Source organism: Mobula birostris, chromosome 14 (genome assembly GCF_030028105.1).
Source record: "Mobula birostris isolate sMobBir1 chromosome 14, sMobBir1.hap1, whole genome shotgun sequence".
Taxonomy (NCBI): Eukaryota; Metazoa; Chordata; class Chondrichthyes; order Myliobatiformes; family Myliobatidae; genus Mobula; species Mobula birostris.
In genome coordinates, this window is record NC_092383.1 from 95,501,104 (window position 1) to 95,522,616 (window position 21,513).

The window sequence follows — 21,513 nt, forward strand, 5'->3', positions numbered from 1 at the left end:
CTCTTCTTTCAATTAGTCCTGACAAAGGGTCTCGGCCCGAAACGTCGACTGTACCTCTTCCTAGAGATGCTGCCTGGCCTGCTGCGTTCACCAGCAACTTTGATGTGTGTTGCACACACACGCACACACATGCACGCGTGTTGATCTTCCGAACCCACAGGCATGAAGATGTGTCTTTATAAAGTGGCCTTGGAGAAGCTTTCAGTGAGAGTTACCCAGCAGAGGATTTTCTCACTACCACTTCCTCATCTCCCTTTTCTCACCTCCTCTTCTTCATGCTCTCCTATCCTCCTCCTCACTGCCTTGATCTCATTGCCTCATCCTAACCTCTACACCGCTCCCTCAGCTCCACCTTTTCCTCATCGCCTCCTCTCCTCCTCACTGCCTCACCCTTATCACCTCATTCTTACCTCATCACCCCCTCAGCTTTGCAAATTCCTCATCGCCTAATCCTCACTTTCTCAGCACTTCGACCTCATTGCCTCATCTTCACCTCCTCACTGCCTCGCCCTCATCCTCACCTCCTTGCCCCCTTGTCTCTTCCTTATCATCTTATTCTCACCTCGTCACTCAACGCCTCATCCTCACCCCCCTCACCGAACCCCTCCAGCCCTGGGTTTCATCCACCTGCCAGGTTTGCTAATATTCCGCAGCCATCTGCACCCACCCGTGCGTCATGCCCCAGACCAGGGTGTGGGGGGGGGGGGGGGGCGGTCGGGATGTATGAGAACATCAGCACTGAGCTAAATGATCCACCAGGAATGGTAAGCGCCTCCTGCTGCTTCTCCCACAGTGTCTGTGACTTGGACATCGCTTTGAAACGTGGAAGATAGAACAGTTTGCCAAGACGGATATATTCCAAATAAGAAGAAATTCTCAAAGGGAAGAAGGACACTACAGTGGCTGAGAAGTGAAGTCAGAGCCAAAGTAAAAGCAAAAGAGAGGGCATACAAGGAAGCCAGAGCTAGTGGGAAGATAGAGGATTGAGGAGCTTTTAAAAACTTGCAGAAGGAAACTAAGAAGGTCGTTTGGAAGGAAAAGATGAATTATGAGAGGAAGCTTGCAACTAATATTAAACAAGATACTAAAAGCTTTATTAAGTATATAAAGGGTAAAAGAGAGTGGAGAGTAGATATAGGACCAATACAAAGTGACGCTGGAGATATTGCATTGAGAGATGCAGAGATGGCAGAGGAACTGAATGCGTATTTTGAATTAGTCTTCACAGTGGAAGACACCTGCAGTGTACTGGACATTCAAGAGTGTCAGGGAAGTGAAGTATGTGCAGTGAAAATTACGACTGAGAAGATGCTCAGGAATCTTAATGGTCTGAGGGTGGATAACACTCCTGGACTTGATGGAATGCACCCTTGGGTTCTGAAGGAAGTAGCTGGAGAGATTGCGGAGGCATTAACGATGATCTTTCAAGAATTGATAGATTCTGGCATTGTACTGGATGACTGGAAAATTGCAAATGTTACTCCGCTATTTAAGAAGGGTAGGAGGCAGCAGAAAGGAAACTACAGACCTGTTAGCCTGACCTCAGTGGTTGGGAAATTGTTGGAATCGATTGTTAGGGATGAGATTACGGAATACCTGGAGGCACCTGACAAGATTGGCCAAAGCCAGCGTAGTGTCCTGAAAGGAAAATCCTGCTTGACAAACCTACCGCAATTCTTTGAGGAAGTTACAAGCAGGGTAGACAAAGGAGATGCAATAGACGTGGTGTACTTGGATTTTCAGAAGGCCTTTGACAAGGTGCTGCACATGAGGCTGCTAAGCAAGATAAGAGCCCATAAAATTACAGGGAAGTTACTAGCATGGGTGGAGCATTGGCTGATCAGCAGAAAACAGAGAGTGTGAATAAAGGGATCCTACTCTGGCTAGCTGCCGGTTACCAGTGGAATTCCACAGGGGTCGGTGTTGGGACTGCTGCTATTTACGATGCATGTCAATGATTTGGACTACGATATTAATGGATTTGTGGTGAAATTTGCTGATGATACAAAGATAGGTGGGGAACGGGTAGTGTTGAGGAAACAGAGAACCAGCAGAGAGACTGAGATGGTTTAGGGAAATGGGCAAAGAAGTGGCAAATGAAATACAATGTTGGAAAGTGTATGGTCGTGCACTTTGGTGGAAGAAATAAACAGGCTGGCTATTATTTAGATGGGGAGAGAATTCAAAATGCAGAGATGCAAAGGGACTTGGTAGTCCTTGTGCAGGACACCCTAAAGGTTAACCTCCAGGTTGAGTCGGTGGTGAAGAAGGCAAATGCAATGTTGTCATTCATTTCTAGAGGTATAGAATATAAGAGCAGGGATGTGATGTTGAGGCTCTATAAGGCACTTGTGAGACCACACTTGGAGTATTGTGTGTAGTTTTGGGCTCCTTATTTGAGAAAAGATATATTAACATTGGAGAGGGTTCCGAGAAGATTCACAAGAGTGATTCCAGGAATGAAAGGGTTACCGTATGAGGAACATCTGGCAGCTCTTGGGCTGTATTCCCTGGAGTTCAGGAGAATGAGGGGGAATCTCATAGAAACACTCCAAATGTTAAAAGGCCTGAACAGTTAGATATGGGTAAGTTATTTCCCATGGTGGGGGATTCTAGGACAAGAGAGCATGACTTCAGGATTGAAGGACGTCCTTTTAGAACTGAGATGCGGAGAAATTACTTTGGGTGGTAAATCTGTGGAATTTGTTGCCACGAGCAGTTGTGGAGGCCAAGTCATTGGGTGTATTTAAGGCAGAGATAGATAGGTTCTTGATTAGCCAGGGCATCAAAGGGTGTGGGGTGAAAGCAGGGGAGTGCGGATGACTGGAAGAATTGGATCAGCCCATGATTGAATAGCGGAGTAGACTCGATGGGCTGAATGGCCTACCTCTGCTCCTATATCTTATGGTCTTATAGAAACAGTCCTTTCGGCCCATTGTGTCTCTGCTGACAATGATGCCAATTAAGCTAAAGCCCTTCTACCTGCACGTGATCCATGTCCCTCAAATGCATGAACGTCCATGTGTATCTGTCTAACAGCCTCTTAAACAGCACCATTGTTGTTGCCCCCTCCACTACCCCGGTACCCACGACTCCCTGTATAAACTCTCATCCTATACATCTCCTTTAAACGTTCCCCTCTCGCCTTAGATGCACACCCTATAGTACTTGCTGTTGCTATCTTGAGAACAGATCTATGACTATTGACCCTTTCTCCGCCTGTCATAATGTTATAACCCTCTATCAGTTTTCTCCTCAGCCCCCACTCCTCCAGGGAAAACCACCCGAGTTTGTTCAACCTCTCCTTGTCTCTGATGCCCTCTAATCCAGGCAGCATCCTGGTGAACTCCTTCTGCACCCTCTCCAAAGACTCCACATCCTTCCTGTAATGGGGCAGCCAGAATTGCACATAGTTCTCCAAGTGTGGCCTGAGTGATGTTTTATACCACTGCAACATGACCTCCTGCCTCTTATACTCAATACCCCTCGTGATAAAGGCAAGCATGTCCTGACGCAGCCCATTATACTGACTGTTTATTCCAGACATCCCACCCTGCAAAAACTCATCTCAGGGAGGTAGCACCATCAATTTGCGGGAGACTTCCGGGAGAGCTGGGATGTCTGCAACAGAGTAGCTCCTTAGCAGCTAGCCAGCTAGTTTAAATAACGTTAGCTATGCTAATGAACGAATGACACCTGTTAAACTCACCTCAACATGTCTTTTACAGTCTTAACCCACCATGGGCAATAGAAAAGTCACTGTTGCAAACAGTGCAGCGAGCAACACTGTCATTATTTTTGACCCTTATTAGGCAGGGGTACACTTGAGTGTAGTCTGGGGTGATGTACGTTTTATATTTTCTTTTTTTTCTGGAACACTCTGCCACGGAGCACTCTCGCTCTCTCTCGTGGTCGCTCTCGCACTCTTGCTTGTTTTCTCTCTCTCGCTCGCGCACTCTTGCTTGCTCTCTCTCTCGCTTGCTTGCTCTCTCACGCTCTCGCTTGCTTGCTCTCGCGCTCTCTCTCGCTTGTGCGCTCTCTCGCTCGCTCTCAAAAAATTGATTTCCGTGATATTGTATATAATTTGCGAGCATCAGGGAGCCACTATTCATATGCGGGAGGCTCCCAGAACTTCTGGGAGAGGAGGGATGTTTGTTATTCATTTCTTTAGGTGCAGCTTGACCTGCTGAGTTCCTCCAGCAATTTGTGTGTGTTGCTCTGGATTTCCAGCATCTACAGAGTCTCTTGTATTTAAGCATGACAGTCACCTTCTTTACCACCCCACCTACTTCTGTAGCCAAGTTCATACAACATAGAACATAGAACACCACAGAACAGTTCAGATCCTTTGTCCCACAAAGTTGTGCCAACCTTATAACCTACTCTGATCAAACTAACTCTTCTCTTCCACGTAGCCTCCATTTTTCTATCATCCATGTGCCTATCTAAGAATTATTTACATGTCCCTAATGTATGTGTCTCTATCACCACTCCTAGCAGTGTGTTTCACACACCTACCACCCTCTGTGTAAAAAACTTACCTCTGACATCCCCTCTATACTTTCCTCCAATCACTTTAAAATTATGCCATTACCCATTTCCACCCTGGGGAAAAGTCACTGGGCTGTCCACTCGATCTAAGCCTCTTATTTTGTACACCTCTGTCATCTCTCGTCCTCCTTTGCTCCAAAGAGAAATGGCCTTGGAGCCTGAGATTGCTTGACGTGTGGCCTTTTACAAGTCATCCCCTGGGTCTCCGGCCTCTGCCCATGCAGACAGCCAGCACCTGCGTCACCGCACTACTGTGTTCTGACCTAATGCTGTCGGGTGTGCCTATGGAATATCAGTAAACCTCTGTGGAAAGGCAGTTACCAGTTTCCTGCGCGGGGGAGTCCTGCTCTTCTTGCACAAATAGTACGAAGTGGCCAGTATCCCCACAGCACACAGCAGCCCCAGGACAAGTAAAGAGATGAACACCACAGGATAGTCGGACTTGGGCTCTGTACCCTGAAAAAAAAAAGATGCTGATCATAGCGTGAAAATGGCTAAATTAATCTACATCCCGAGAAACATCAGTGGCTGCTGAAAGTCTTTGGATAATTAAATATTATTGTAATGATATCCTGATTCTCCATGCTTGAAGTCACCTTCAAAGTTTAAAGTTCAATGTAAATTGATTATCGAAGTACATATATATGACCACATGCAACCCTGAGATTTGTTTTCTTGTGGGCATACTCAACAACTCTATAGAACTGTAACCATAGCAGAATCAATGAAAGACTGTCCAACTTTGGTGATCAACCAGAGCGCAGAAGACAACAAGAGAAAGAAATAGTAATAATTAATGAATTATAATAAATATCAAAAACTTGAGATGAAGCGTCTTTGAAAGTGAGTTCACTGGGTTGTGGGAACATTTCAATGATGGGGCAAGTGAAGTTGAGTGGAGTTTTCCCCTCTGGTTCAAGAGCCTGATGGTTGAGGGGTAGTAACTGTTCCTGAACCCGGCGGTGTGAGACCTGAGGCTCCTGTATCTTCTCCCTGACGGCAGCAGTGAAAAGAGAGCATGACCTGGGTGGTGGGGTCCCTGATGATGGATGCCACTTTCCTGCCACAACACTGGCGGGGAGGGCTTTACCCGTGACGGACGGCTGCATCCACTACTCTTTGTAGGATTTTCCGTTCGAGGGCATTGGTGCTTCCATACCAGGCTGTGATGCAGACAGTCAATATACTCTCCACTATGCACCTGCAGAAGTTTGTTGAAGTTTTAGAAGTTATACGGAATCTCTGCAAACTCCATTATTCAACATTTAGTTTACCACACAAAGTTTCTAAAGTTCAAAGTAACTTTTTTTTTATATCAAGGTGATGCATGTCACCATAAACTATCTTGATTTTCCTGCAGGCATTCACAGGAAAAATAAAGAAATACAATAGTGCTCACAAAAAACTCTACCTAAATAAAGACCGACAAACAACCAGTGTGCAAAAGAAAACAAACTGTGCAAATAAAAAATAAAGAAGAGAAAATCTGCAGGCGCGGGAAATCCAAGCAACACACATAAAATGCTGGAGGAACTCAGCAGGCCGGGCAGCATCTATGGAAAAGAGTACAGTCAACATTTTGGGCCGAAACCCTTCGGTAGGACTTCCAAAGGATTTCAGCCCGAAACATCAAGTACTCTTTTCCATAGATTCTGCCTGGCCTGCTGAATTCCTTCAGCATTTTGTGTGTGTTACTCAAGTAAAAAAAATATTGAGAACATGAGTCTGTAGGTTTCAGAATCAGTTCAGAGTTGAGGTGAGTCAAATTATCTGCACTGGTCCAGGACCCTGATAGTTGTAGGGTTCCTAAACTGTGCTGTGGGATGTAAGGCTTCATGACAGTTTTAAGATAAAGATTAGCTTTATTTGTCAAGTGTACATCAAGGTGTACATTGTTTTGCATCAAATCAAATCAGCTGGATTGTGATGGGCAGCCCACGAGGGTCGCCATGCTTCCGAAGCCAGTGTAGCGTGGCCACAATTCACTGACCCTAATTGCATGGCTTTGGACTGCAGGAGGAAGCCAGAGCACCTGAGGAAACCCACACAGTCACAGGGAGAGCGTACAAACTCCTTAAGGACAGCAACTGAACCTTGATCTTACCGTTGGCGCTGTCACGTTACCCACATTTTAACCCCACGACATTTGGCCGATCACTTGCCTCCGAGTTAGAGGCATGGGTTATGACCAAAGGAAAAATTACTGGAGTTGTTTAACACTTTAGTGCAAGGATGTTTATTAGATGCGTCAAAAATTAGCAAAAATACTGAAAAGAAAACTGCCAATAATTACAGAAAGATATCTACGAAAAAAATGCAACAATAGCTTCATACTTATTTCAAAGTTGCTGGTGAACGCAGCAGGCCAGGCAGCATCTCTAGGAAGAGGTACAGTCGATGTTTCGGGTCTCGGCCAGAAATGTCGACTGTACCTCTTCCTAGAGATGCTGCCTGGCCTGCTGCGTTCACCAGCAACTTTGATGTGTGTTGCTTGAATGTCCAGCATCTGTAGATTTCCTCGTGTTTGCGCTTCATACTTATTCTTGCCCTGTGTGAGGTCCTGGTAGCACCTATTCCTCTCTCTCGCATTGAGCGTAATCTGCTCCTTTTTATTTGCCACTAGGATGTACCATCATAATTACCAACAAAGTTAATTTAAGACTACACATGAATCAGAATATGATGCACTCCACAATGTAGATACAATCATATTACAAAATAAACAGATGTATCGACCTTTAAAACATATACGTATCCCCATTACTAAGGAAGTTGAATATTCCGCTGTGCATGGCAGGAGAGGATTCATAAAGCCATCCCGAGTACATCAGCTTGGTTTCGGACCCAGCAGACGGCACGGGGCTGCCGGGAGACGACAGCCAGAAACAGCAGAATGCCCAACACAGTCGCACATGTACGGTTAATACAAATAAAGGATGAAACTACACTAAACTTTGGTGTCTGACTCCGAATGCAGGTAGCAATGTGGAGAGGAAGGAGTGGGTTAATGATGAGAATATACTGGGGAAGACATTGAAATGTGTACATTCACCCCATCAGTAGCAGAATGACCAGGCGAGAGGATGAACGTATGTAAGGTGCACGTTAACTGAGTGCTCTCCGTCACACTCAGAGTATCTTGGTCATCCAGGTGTGTCACCTGGTCAGAGGGGCTTACAATTTTGAGAACCGTACGAAGGTTCACTTACTTACCTCGTGTTCATTAGATCGCACTCCACAGGCTAACAGCGATAGACTTTGTTGAACATAGAAGAGTTTTGGGTTGCAACCACTGAGGAGCGAATCCTTGGTTCCCGCCAAGGGAATTTGCACTCACTCAATTCCGACGTTAAAATCAGCCTGAAGAAATTCAACAATACATCTAAAGACTGGGAAGACATTGCACTTGGAGGAAATCTTTCAGGAGGGAGCTGCACTATACGAGAGCGACCTGCACTGCTTTGCAGAGAACATACACCGGCTGTGAAAGGAGAGACTGAACGACCAAAAGGCCCAACCACTGACTCGTGCCCACACTGCACTAGAATCTGAGGACCCACCGACAGTCAACCCCTCAGGAGAACTTTTTATTTAGCCATACAGTGTGGAGAAGGCCCGTGTGGACCTTCGAGCCAATCCGTGCAACCCCCAATTAACCCTAACCTAATGAAGGGACAATGTACAATGATCAATTAACCTACATAGTACATCTTTGGACTGTGGGAGGAAACCAGAGCACTTGGGGAAAACTCACGCATTCCACAGGGAGGGTGTACAGACACCTTACAGAATGGCGCCAGAATTGAACTCTGAACTCTGGAACCCCCGAAGCTGTAATAGCATCGTGCTAACCGCTAGGTTACCATGGCGGCCATCATACTCGACTCAAGTGATTGCACCACAGTACAGCTTAACTGGTATCACAGTGCCTACACAGTACCACAGAGCCTTAGCGGTATCTTAAAGCCTACACAGTACCTCAGTGATTACCCAGTGCCCTAGCGCATACACAGTGCCTCAACATAAGCAAGAATATTTAAAAGAGGTAGGTCTTGGGACTTGCTGGAGAACCTGGTGATCCACACTAAGGTAAGGTAAGGCGAGGGTAAATTAGCTTTTTAGCCATTGTTGAACACAGTTCTTGGAACAGTGGGGAACTGCAAATCAGAAATCTTTCATTTTCAGACCAAAAATGTTAAAATGTCTATGGGAAAAGTGAAAGGAACAATAACTTACCACTATTTAATCCAAAAGCTCAATTGAACTCTTTGAGGGAAAATCATGAGAAGACAAACAATGAGGGTATGACGGAATATCCCAACCCACGTAAATAGTTTTGCACATTAGAAACACTTGAAGCCCTGACTGGTTCTCTGACAGATATACAAGAATGGACAAACATCTGACGAGCTTGCCAAGTGGCTTCATGCTTGGGTCAGGAGTAGTTATCTTGGGGTGATTATTCTGCCGAACAATGGGTGATTTATGACAGGGGCACTGTAAGTTTGTTGCTGCCAGACCTCAACGATGGAATTATTGTTGGGATCAGAGGCTGCGGCTCACATCTGAGGGCTGATAGAAAATTGACATTGCTGATGGAGAGACGAGAGACCGCAGCTTGCTGGAAATCTGGAGCAATGCACAAAATGCAGGAGGAACCCTGTGGAACAGGCACCTTCTGTGGAGGGACAGATGATGTTTCAAGTCAAGACCCTTCATTTGGTACTGAAATGGTAGCGAGGAGGTCAGTCATTCATTATGTGTCATGTCATATGATGTGTAGTCTTTCCACAACCATGAATTGCTCTTGGCAAATTTGTCTACGGAAGTGGTTTGTCATAGCTTCACGTGACCCCGTTTGGGGGACAAAGCAGGTGCTACACCTTGCCCAAGGGTGACCTGCAGGCTAGCGGAGGGAAGGAGCTCCTTACACCTCCTTCGGTAGAGATGTATTTCCACCTCACCATCCTAGGGAGGAGATAGCCGGGTTAAAAAGTTTTAGGAAGGGGTGGCAGGCGATAGGTGGATCCAGAGGAGGAAGTAGTGATAATAGGCTGGGACCCCTGGCTGACGTTATTGCCAATATTGTTGGTTTATTATTGTCACACGTTTTGACAAAGTTTGTTTTGCATGGATCATTATGGATCATTTGGATCTATATGGATCATTTCAAAACATAAATACACTCAGGCAGTACAAGGGAAAAACAATGTTAGACTAAGGAATTGCAGGCAGGATTCAGTCAGGAAGCTTGGCAGGGCAGGTCCAAAATCAAAAAGCCTCCAGGGAACTGGAACTATCTCCAATAGCTGTCGGATAAACAGGAGATTCTGCAGATGCTGGAAAAGTTGAGCAAAACACTCAAAATGCTGGAGCAGCTCAGCAGGACAGGCAGTGCGAGGAATGGGAATGAGTCCTGATGAATAGTTTCAGTCCAAAATGTTGGTGGTTTATTTCTCGCTGTAGATGCTGCATGACCCGCTGAGTTCCGCCAGCACTTTGTGGAATGAAGTTCAGATCTCTCTCAAGTGCTTCCTCCAGGAGGCATCTGTCCCAGAGATGATCCCACTCACACACCAGGCTCCCATGGCAATGCGAGTTGCTAGGAAGAGAGTTTGGAGCGGGACAGGCTCGGCCACATAAAGTCACGGACCCTCGCCATCCAGGACATGCCCTCTTCTCACTACAGAGAGGAGGTACAGGAGCGCATGGAAGCATACTTAATGTTTTACAAACTGCTTCTTACCCTCTGCCATCAGATTTCTGAACAGTCCATAGGTCCATGAACATTACCACAATACTTTGTTCTCTTGTATATTTTGTATATTCTTGTACAAATTACTTGCAGTAATTTTTTTTATACATTGTACTGTACTGCTGCTGCAAAACGTGTAGAAGTGCCGATTCTCATTCTGTGCCTCCCAGGTAAAGCCGTCCATGCTGTCGAAAAATCCAAGCAATTTTATTTATTCATTTAGGGATACAGCATGGTAGACCCTGCCAGCTCAATGAGCTGCACTGCCCAGCAACCCATTGATCTAACCCAGAACAATTTGCAATGACCAATTAACCTACCTACCGGTACGTCCTTGCAGTGTGGGAGGAAACCAGAGCACCCGGAGGAAACCCACGCTGTCACGGGGAGAACATACAAACTCCTTACAGGTGGCAGCGGATTTGAACTCCGAACTCCGACACTCCGAGATGTAATAGCGTCATGCTAACCACTACGTTACCATGGCACACCTCTGTACTGCACTCAAAGGTTATATAAAATCTTTAAATATTTCAGAGCCTCATCAATAACAAGCCCATGGATTTAAATGCATGTATACAACGTTAATGGCACCAGAAGTAAAAGCAGAAATTCTCAGTGGGGGAAAGAGGAGTTAATGTTTCTGCTTGGTTCCATTTTATTAGAATGATTGTGCTGAAGAGTCACTGTCTTGAAACATTAACTGATCCACAGATGCTGACTGACCTGCTGAGAGTTTACAGCACTTCAAGGTTCAAAGGAAGTTCATTATCAAAGTACATCTATGTCACTAATGTACATCCCTAAAGTTAGTTTCCTTGCAGACATGATAAATCCATAATAGAGTAATAGCCATAATGTAATCAATGAAAGACCACACCAACTGGGCGTTCGACCAAACGACACCAAATCTTGCAAGTACAAAAAGAAAGAAATAGAAATAATCATAACAGTAAATAAATGAGCAATAAGTATCGACAATGTGAGATGAAGAGTCCTTGAAAATGAGTTCAAAGGCTGTGGGGAACATTTCAATGATTGGGCAAGCGAAGTTGAGTGAAGTTATCCCCTCTGGTTCAGGAGTCTGATGGCTAAAGGGTAATAACTGTTCCTGAACATGGTGGTGTGAGACCCAAGATTCCTGTGCCTTGGCCCTGATGGCAGCAGTGAGAGGAGAGCATGACCTGACGATGCTGCTGCTTTCCTGCGACAATGCTTCATGTAGATGTGCTCAACGTTGGGGAGGGCTTTACCTGTGATGGACTGGGATATATCCATCACTTTTTGTAGGATTTTCCATTCAAGGGCATTGGTGTTTCCATACCAGGCTGTGATGCAGCTAGTTGATATGCTGTCCCTACACCTCTATAGAAGTTTGTAAAGGTTTTAGATGTCACGTCGAATCTTTGCAAACTCATAAGGAAGTAGAGGCACTGCTGTGCTTTCTTCATAATTGCACCTACCAGTTGGGATCCTCGCGAGTGACAACACCAGGAATTCAAAGTTGCTGATCCTCTCCAGCACTGATCCACTGATGAGTACTGGCTCTGGTTTCCTGCTCCTGGAGTCAATAATCAGCTCCTTGGTCTTGCTGACATTGAGTAAGAGGGTGTTGTTGTGGCACCACTCAGCCAGGTTTCCAATTTCCCTCCAATGTGCTGATTCTTCACCACCTTTGATTCATCCTACATCAGCCTACCTGAAAATGACACTGGGGCTCTGCTTAACCACACAATTGTAAGTGTAAAGCGAGTAAAGCAGGTGGCTAAGCACACAGCCTTATGGTGCACCTTTGCTGAAGGAGATTGTGGAAGAGGTGTTGTGGCCAGTCCAAAATGACTGGGATCTGCAAGTGAGGAAATCCAGGATCCAATTGCACGAGGAGGTTTTGAGTCTAAGGTCTTGAAGCTTATTGATTAGTTTTGAGGAGACGATAGTTTTAAATGCCACGCTGTAGTCAATAAAGAACACTACTGCTTTTGTCTGAGAATTCCATCGTCTGCAGTTTTTTATCTTTCTTTTAAGAAACGCTCAAATTTTCCTCCCTTAGATCTCGCAGCTTTCCTGCGCTTTTCCATTCGCCGAACTGATTCTGCCACAGGACCTTTGGAAGGATTCCCCAGAATGATCTAAATAGTCCCAGATTTCATCAGAAGCTCAAGGCTTTCAGGTACACATGGATTTTCAAAGAAGCGTGCAGAAATATCAGTAAATCCCAACAATTCCCTAACTATCCATCACTAGTATCTCGCGGAGGAGTTGCTTCAGGAGGGCAACAACTATCATCAAAGATCCCCGCCATCCGGACCATGCCAACTTCCTGCAGCTAGCACTGGGCAGGAGGTACGGAGCGGCTGAACCCAGTCATCTCCCCCGATGGCTGAGCAGCTGCCCTGGTGCCCCCGTGCAGCCGAGCGACCACCCAGCTTCCAAGCAGGCAGCTACTCACCTCCTCTGTCCTCTGTTTTGGCTTCTGTTGGGTTACACTCTCATTGTCAATGTATTATAGAGGGAGATACAGCAACGAAACAGGCCCTTCACTCATAGTCATACAGCAATACAGCATGGATATAGGCCTTTCGGCCCATCCACTCTATGCTGACCATGGTGCCCGTCCAGCTAGTCCCAATCTCCTGCATTCGGCCCATTATCTCTCCAAGACCCACCCATCCTTGTCCCATCCAAGAGCTTCTTAAGTACAACTGTATCTGCCTCAACCACTTCCTGTGGCAGCTCATTCCATACACTCACTGGTCTCTCTCTGAAAAAGTTGCTCCCCAGGTCCCTTTTATGTCTTTCTCCCCCCAACCTAAATCCATGCCCACCAGTTATGGACTTCCCTACACTGGGGAGGGGCTATTAGTATCCACCTTATCTTTGCCTCTCATAACTTCAAACATTTTTCTCATTCTCTGACATTCCAAGGAATAAGGACTTGGCTTGGCCAAGTTCTCCCTATAACTCAGACCCTCTAGTCCTGGAAACATACTTGTAAATATTTTCTGACTTTTACCAGTTTAACTACATGTATCCTAGAATGCTTGTTCATTAAGTGCTCTGTCGTATACTTTATACTTTATTTTTGCAAAACAATTGATAATAGAATGTACAATCATCACAGCGATATTTGATTCTGCACTTTCTGCTCCCTGGATTACAAATATTAAATATTAAAAATAGTAAAAATTAGTAAATATTAAAAATTTAAATTATAAATCATAAGTAGAAAATAGAAAAATGGAAAGTAAGGTAGTGCAAAAAAACCGAGAGGCAGGTCTGGATATTTGGAGGGTACGGCCCAGATCCGGGTCAGGATCCGTTCAGCAGTCTTATCACAGTTGGAAAGAAACTGTTCCCAAATCTGGCCATACGAGTCTTCAAGCTCCTGAGCCTTCTCCTGGAGGGAAAAGGGACGAAAAGTGTGTTGGCTGGGTGGGTTGTGTCCTTGATTATCCTGTGTGATCATGGACTTTCCTTGACCGTGATCGTTCTTGGCAAGTTTTTCTACAGAAGTGCCTTCTTCTGGGCAGTGTCTTTACAAGATATGTGACCGGAACCACTATCAATACTCTTCAGAGACTGTCTGCCTGGCATCAGTGGTCACATAACCAGGAATTGTGATATACACCAGCTGCTCATACAACCATCCACCACCTGCTCCCATGGCTTCACGTGATCCTGATCGGTGCTGAGCAGGTGCTACACCTTGTCCAAGGGTGACCAAGACCCTAGAGGATGGAAGGAGATTTTGACAGCTGGGCCTGTACTCATTAGAATTCAGAAGAAATCGGCGGGGGGGTGGGGGTGGGGGTGGGGTGTGTTCTCATTGAAGCCTATCGAATGTTGAAAGGCCTCCATAGAGTGGATGTGGAGAGAATGCTTCCTTTGGTGGGGGAGTCTCGGACCAGAGGGTACAGTCTCAGAATAGATGGACTTCCATTTAGAACAGAAATGAGGAGGAATTTCTTTAGCCAGAGGGTGGTGAATCTGAGGAATTTATTGTCACAGGCGGCTGTGGAGGCCAAGACATTGGGTATATTTAAGGCAGAGATTGATAGATTCTTCATTAGTCAAGGCATGAAGGGATAAGTGGAGAAGGCAGGAGATTGGGGCTGAGAGAGAAATGGATCAGCCATGACTCGATGGGCCAAATGGCTCATCTCTGCTCCTATATCTTATGGTCTTATGGTCACACAGCTCCTTTGGTAGAGATGTATCTGCACCCTGCCACCCATAACAGAGTGACCTAAACTCAACACAGTACTCCCAGTGTGACCTCAGCAACAGCTTAAGGATTGCAGTCTACTCTCCCCAGATGTTTGTGGCTCCCCCACATCCTGCCAGTTGGCCACACGCTCAGGACAATTTGTGCGACCAATTAACATGCAACAAAACAGACGAACCCTAGAGAAACAGTCATCGCCATGGGCAGAAGGCGCAATCTCCACAACACCGGTATCTGGAGTCGGGCTTGTACTGGGGTCCCTGGTGCTTGAGACAGCAGCTGTACTGTCTGCACCTCTGTGCTTGCCTGACAGAGTTGTGGCTGCTGACATTTTTTTGGCAACAGGCTTTGGGGCCTGTCCTGTTATCTGACAAAAAGTGGAAATGCTTACAGATTTTTTGGATAAACAGAGGTCTAAGGAATCACATAAGGATGTGACAAAATGTGCTCCATGGACACATTATTAACAGCAGGAAATAGTTTCTTGGCCATTTGAGAGAGGATGCTATAAGTTTACATCTTGAAAGAGACCAATATGAGAGAATGTTCCATTGATCCATTGTCAGTCGTGGGAGTAAGGAAGTACATTTCCTGTTTTTAACGCAAATATATTAAAACATGTTTATGGAACAGCAATTAACCTAGAACTCATTGAGAAAGAAGGGCATTTTATCTGCGGAGAAATGTGAACAACTAGTTTTGTTCAGAAGGTGTGTAGGCTTGCCTCTAATCCTCCCCATCAATGTTCCTTCTAATTTTTTTTGCACATGTGTGGATCAACCATTGGCTTGAACAAGAATTGTTTACACAGTCTGAAACCATGCGGCACTTTAAATGTTTAAATGTTTTTTGTAATATCTATACTATGAACATTTAGAAAAATTATAGATTATTAACACATAATGAATTACAGGGTATTTCACAGGTATATTAATAAAGGTTTCAAAATATTTGCATAATTTTTAAATTATATTAACATTATATCAAAGAAAAATCCAGCTGTGCGGCAATGACAGTTATGTGTGTTGTGGATAGTGTGGAGGGCTGCCAGAGGTTACAGCGGGACATCGATATGATGCAAGACTGGGCTGAGAAGCAGCAGATGGAGTTCAATCCAGATAAGTGTGAGGTGGTTCATTTCGGTAGGTCAAATATGATGACAGAATATAGTATTAATGGTAAGACTCTTAGCTGTGTGGAGAGGGATCTTGGGGTCCGAGTCCATAGGACAGAGGTCCCCAACCTTTTTTGCACCGCGGACGGGTTTAATATTGGCAATATTCTTGTGGACCGGCCGAGCAGTGGGGTGGAGGCGGTTGATGTTCAAGTAGGGTTAAACTCACCTCAACATGTCTTTTACTGTTAGGGTTGCCAACTTTCTCACTCCCAAATAAGGGACAAAAGTAGCAGTCAAATCCCGGGACACTTGTGTTTACCCCAAGAAAGACTACCACGACCATGAAGCCTTGCGCAGGCACCTGTGTGCGCATGCGTGACGTGCACATGCGTGTACGTGCTGATTTTTTTTCCACAAATCAGTTTTGGCTTAATCTTCCCGACTATACTGTATACACATTATTTCTACTTTATATAGGCTGTGTATTTATCATATCATTCCTGCTTTTACTATATGTTAGTGTTATTTCAGGTTTTATGTGTTATTTGGTATGATTTGGTAGGTTATTTTTTGGGTCTGAGAATGCTCAAAAATTTTTCCCATATAAATTAAAGGTAAACAACAGGAATTCTGCAGATGCTGGAAATTCAGGCAACACACATCAAAGTTGCTGGTGAACGCAGCAGGCCAGGCAGCATCTCTAGGAAGAGGTACAGTCGACGTTTCAGGCCGAGACCCTTCATCAGGACTAACTGAAGGAAGAGCTAGTAAGAGATTTGAGAGGGGGAGGGGGAGATCTCCCCCACTTCACGTACATCTGCTCTCACTCCATCCTCCCGCCACCCCACTAGGAATAGGGTTCCCCTGGTCCTCACCTACCACCCCACCAGCCTCCGGGTCCAACATATTATTCTCCGTAACTTCTGCCATCTCCAACGGGATCCCACCACTAAGCACATCTTTCCCTCCCCCCCTCTCTCCGCATTCCGCAGGGATCGCTCCCTACACAACTCCCTTGTCCATTCGTCCCCCCCATCCCTCCCCACTGATCTCCCTCCTGGCACTTATCCGTGTAAGCGGAACAAGTGCTACACATGCCCTTACACTTCCTCCCTTACCACCATTCAGGGCCCCAAACAGTCCTTCCAGGTGAGGCAACACTTCACCTGTGAGTTGACGGGGGTGATATACTGCGTCCGGTGCTCCTGATGTGGCCTTTTATATATTGGCGAGACCCGACGCAGACTGGGAGACCGCTTTGCTGAACATCTACGCTCTGTCCGCCAGAGAAAGCAGGATCTCCCAGTGGCCACACATTTTAATTCCACATCCCATTCCCATTCTGACATGTCTATCCACGGCCTCCTCTACTGTAAAGATGAAGCCACACTCAGGTTGGAGGAACAACACCTTATATTCCGTCTGGGTAGCCTCCAACCTGATAGCATGAACATCGACTTCTCTAACTTCCGCTAGGCCCCACCTCCCCCTCGTACCCCATCTGTTACTTATTTTTATACACACATTCTTTCTCTCACTCTCCTTTTTCTCCCTCTGTCCCTCTGAATATACCTCTTGCCCATCCTCTGGGTCCCCCCCCCCTTGTCTTTCTTCCGGACCTCCTGTCCCATGATCCTCTCGTATCCCCTTTTGCCAATCACCTGTCCAGCTCTTGGCTCCATCCCTCCCCCTCCTGTCTTCTCCTATCATTTTGGATCTCCCCCTCCCCCTCCAACTTTCAAATCCCTTACTAACTCTTCCTTCAGTTAGTCCTGACGAAGGGTCTCGACCTGAAACATCGACTGTACCTCTTCCTAAATTAAAGGTAATTGCTTCTTCACTTTATGCCATTTCGGCACGAAAGGTTTGATAGGAACGTTCTACCTTAGCGGGGGAAATTTGGGACAAGGGTGGTCCTGTATGGGACAAACCAATTTAGTCCAATATACGGGATGTCCCGGCAAATACGGGACAGTTGGCAACCCTATGTTCAAGCTCAACAGTGTGTGACAGGGAATGAGGAAAGGTGCAGCTGACTCGTATCGTTTCCTTGTGGCCCGGTACCAGTCCACGGCCTGGTGGTTGGGGACCGCTGCTAGGACACTCAAAGCTGCTACACAGGTTGACTCTGTGGTTAAGAAGGCATACGGTGCATTGGCCTTTATCAATTGTGGGACTGAGTTTAGGAGCCGAGAGGTAATGTTGCAACTATATAAGACCCTGGTCAGACCCCACTTGGAGTACTGTGCTCATTTCTAGTCGCCTCACTACAGGAAGGATGTGGAAACCATAGAAAGGGTGCAGAGGAGACTTACAAGGATGTTGCCTGGATTGGGGAACATGCCTTATGAGAATAGGTTGAGTGAAGAACTCGGCCTTTTTTCCTTGGAGTGACGGAAGATGAGAGGTGACCTGATAGAGGTGTATAAGATGATGAGAGGCATTGATTGTGTGGGTAGTCAGAGGCTTTTTCCCAGGGCTGAAATGGCTAACATGAGAGGGCACATTGTAAGGTGCTTGGAAGTAGGTACAGAGGAGATGTCAGGGGTAAGTTTTTTTACGCAGAGAGCGGTGAGTGCGTGGAATGGGCTGCCGGCGACGGTGGTGGAGGTGGATACGATAGGGTCTTTTAAGAGACTCCTGGACAGGTACATGGAGCTCAAAAAATGGAGGGCTATGGGTAACCCTAGGTAATTTCTAAACTAAGGGCATGTTCGGCACAGCTTTGTGGGCCAAAGGGCCTGTATTGTGCTGTAGGTTTTCTATGTTTCTATGTGTGGGAGCATTTCAGTTACTGTGCGGCTGTGCACCCACCATATGGGAGGGAACAGTTCTCACCCATCCTCTTCAGTGGTGATGTGACCCTCTAAATGTTCACAGACAGGTAGATCCTCAGATTACACAGCTGAGCACCATCTGACTGAGCTTGGGCTGGGCTAATGTTCCACCAGTGCTGTTCTGAACCTGACTCTTGGTCCTCTCTTCCGCACAGAAACTTTCTTTCAGAATAAAGCCAAGGGCATCAGGTATTAGAAGGTTCCTTTAGGTTGTCATAGCCAGGGGTGTGGGTGTGGGTGTAGTGGGGACGAGCTCGCACTACCTATTAAATGTTCCCAATAGCAAACATTTCAAATAGCCTCTGACAACCAAGTCCAGCTCCTGGCCTTCATATGTGGCTTGGCTACTATTAGCCTGCCAGAAATGTTTCTACTGACAGGAGGAGGGGCAAAGGCAGGTTACTGGCTCCTTAAAACCAATCACTCTGAGTAGATGGGGCTTGTCAGCTCATCCAGAAGAAGGAAAACTCTGATCCCAAACCTCTGCTGCCTTGCAGCTATATCCCCTCATGGGGAAGGGTTCAGGAGTAAGTCCCGAGGAGAAATCTGCCGCTGGAGTCCCTAAGGCAGTCCTACGTTGAGTTCAATGCTGACTAGCAACTCCTGTGACTCTGCTGGTGCCAAACTGTGTTGGCCTCTGTCGTTTCTTTGGATTCATCAGCTGAGAGGGGGAACTTGCTTTATGGGCAACAACTTACTCCCCACATCATGCCGCCCTCCCTAGTATATACGTAGACTACTTGGATGCAACGTTAATGGGATTGGCCTCGGCCAACTTAGGTGGAGGTATTAGAGACTCAGCTTCTGTAGGTCCACAAATGTGAGAGAGTTTAGAAGTTGAGGCAGCTTTCTGGAGTGAAGTTCAGAATGACACAGAGGGTGTCAGAGGTTGGGAAATCTCTGCCTCAACCAGTGACTGACGTAGGGCCCATTGTCAGATTTCTGCTGGAGACTGAAACTGTCCTGGATTTGGGACAATGGTGGCAGGTTGTAGTAGAGCAAAGGTTAGTAAGGATCTCACTAAATTTCAGAGGAGGTTCCTTGGGTTAGGGTCATAGAGCACCACAGCACAGAAACAGGCAAGGAGATAATGTGTTTAAAAAGGCACACAGTGTATCGTCCTTCATCATTAATAACAGAGACTACAGAAGGAAGGAGGTTATGCTTCAACTTTACAAAAGGTTCCGCTGGGGCACCACGTGCATTTCTGGCCACTATGCTATAGGAACCGTGACATGGAGGGGAATTTCCAAGTGGTGGCACCAGGATGTTTTAGGGTCATAGAGTGCTACCACACTGAAACAAGCCCTTCAGCCCATCTAGTCCATGCCGAACTGTTGTTCTGTCTAGTCCCGTCAACCTGCACATGCACCATAGGGCTCCGTACCCCTCCTAATCATGTACCTATCCAAACTTCTCTTAAATGTTGAAATCAAACCCGCATCCACCACTTGCACTGGGCACCATCACACCATCCTCTGGGCGAAGAGGTTCTCCCACATGTTCCACTTAAATATTTCACCTTCCACCCTTAGCCCATGACCTAGTCTCACCTAACCTTACCGGGAAAGCTTGCACATATGTACCCTATCTACGTATACCTATCATATGGAATATAGAGTGTTGAACGACTCCTCTCTGTTCTCCCGTTTGGAGTGAATAATGTTACCAACAACTGGGTTACCTGTATTTGGGATTTTTCTCCACTTTGGCTGGGTGAATCGTGTAGGTCCATCTGGCGTTCCACAGCAGGCACTGTGGAGTCAGTTAAGCTCCTATCCATGGAGGTGCTCCCAAGAGGAATTGACTCAGTGCTTGTGGTGACATTGGAGTATTGCGTTGTGTTGGCAGTTGTTGAATTCACATCTAAGGAACAAGACAGGAGGTATACAGATCATAAGAATAAATGACCATAAGATATAGGAGCAGAAATATAGGAGCCCAGTCTGGGTTCCATCAACCTCCTGACCTCATCACCTCCTTGTTCCAAACATGGACCAAAGAGCTAAATACCAGAGGTGAGGTGAGAGTGATAGACCTCGACATCAGTGCAGCATTTGACCGAGTACAGCATTAAGGCGCCCTGGCTAAAATGGAGTCAATGGGAATTAGGGGAAAAACCCTCTGCTGGTTGGAATCATACCTGACACAAAGGAAGATGGTTGTGATGGTTGGAGGTCAATCATCTCATCCTCAGGACATCACTACAGGAGTTCCTCAGGGAAGTGTCCACGGACCAACCATCTTCAGCTGCTTCATCAATGATCTTCCTTCTGTCATAAGGTCAGAAGTGGGGATGTTCGCAGATGGCTGCACAATGTTCTGAACCATTCGTGACTCCTCAGATAGTGAAGCAGTTCATACCCAAATGCAGCAGGACCTGGACAATATCCAGGTTTGTGCTGACAAGTAATATTCAAGCCACGTAAGTGCCAGGCACTGACCATCTCCAACAAGAGAGGCTCTAACCATCGTCCCTTGACATTCAGCGGCATCACCATCACTGAATCCCCCACTATCAACATCCTGGGAGTTACCATTGACAGGAAACTGAACTGGTCTAGCTATAAAAACACCACGGCTACTAGAGCAGGTCAAAAGCTAGGAATCCTGTGGCTTGTAGCTCACCTCCCGACTCCCCAAAGCCTGTCCACCCGCTACAAGGCTCAGGTCAGGAGTGTAATGGAATACTCGCCATTCGCCTGGATGAGTACACTCAAGAAGCTTGACACTTTTCAGTACAAGGCAGCCCACTTGATTGGTACCCCTTCCACAAGCATCCAATCCCTCTACAATCGAACAGTTGCTGCAGTGTGTACTATGTACAATATGCACTGTAACATCACACCAAACTTCCTAAGGCAGCACCTTCCAGACCCACAACCACTACAATCTAGAAGGATTGGAACAGCAGATACCTGGGAACACCACCGCTTGGAAATCCCCCTGCAAGTCACTCACCATCCAGACTTGGAAACATATCGCCATTCCTTCATTGTCACTGGGTCAAAATCATGGAACTCCCTCC

At 46.1% G+C, this 21,513-nt stretch overlaps 1 protein-coding gene across 2 annotated transcripts in view; it reads right to left on the reverse strand.

Moving 5' to 3' along the window:
* Positions 1–21,513, reverse strand: part of cd34 (CD34 molecule) — a 75,253-nt gene that overhangs the window by 34,562 nt on the left and 19,178 nt on the right. For both annotated transcript variants that reach the window (XM_072278998.1, XM_072278999.1), the window contains 2 exons: positions 20,170–20,351; positions 4,873–5,007 (listed from right to left, as the gene is read on the reverse strand). In XM_072278998.1, coding sequence (XP_072135099.1) covers positions 4,873–5,007; positions 20,170–20,351 — 317 coding nt within the window. The remainder of the gene's footprint in view (positions 1–4,872; positions 5,008–20,169; positions 20,352–21,513) is intronic.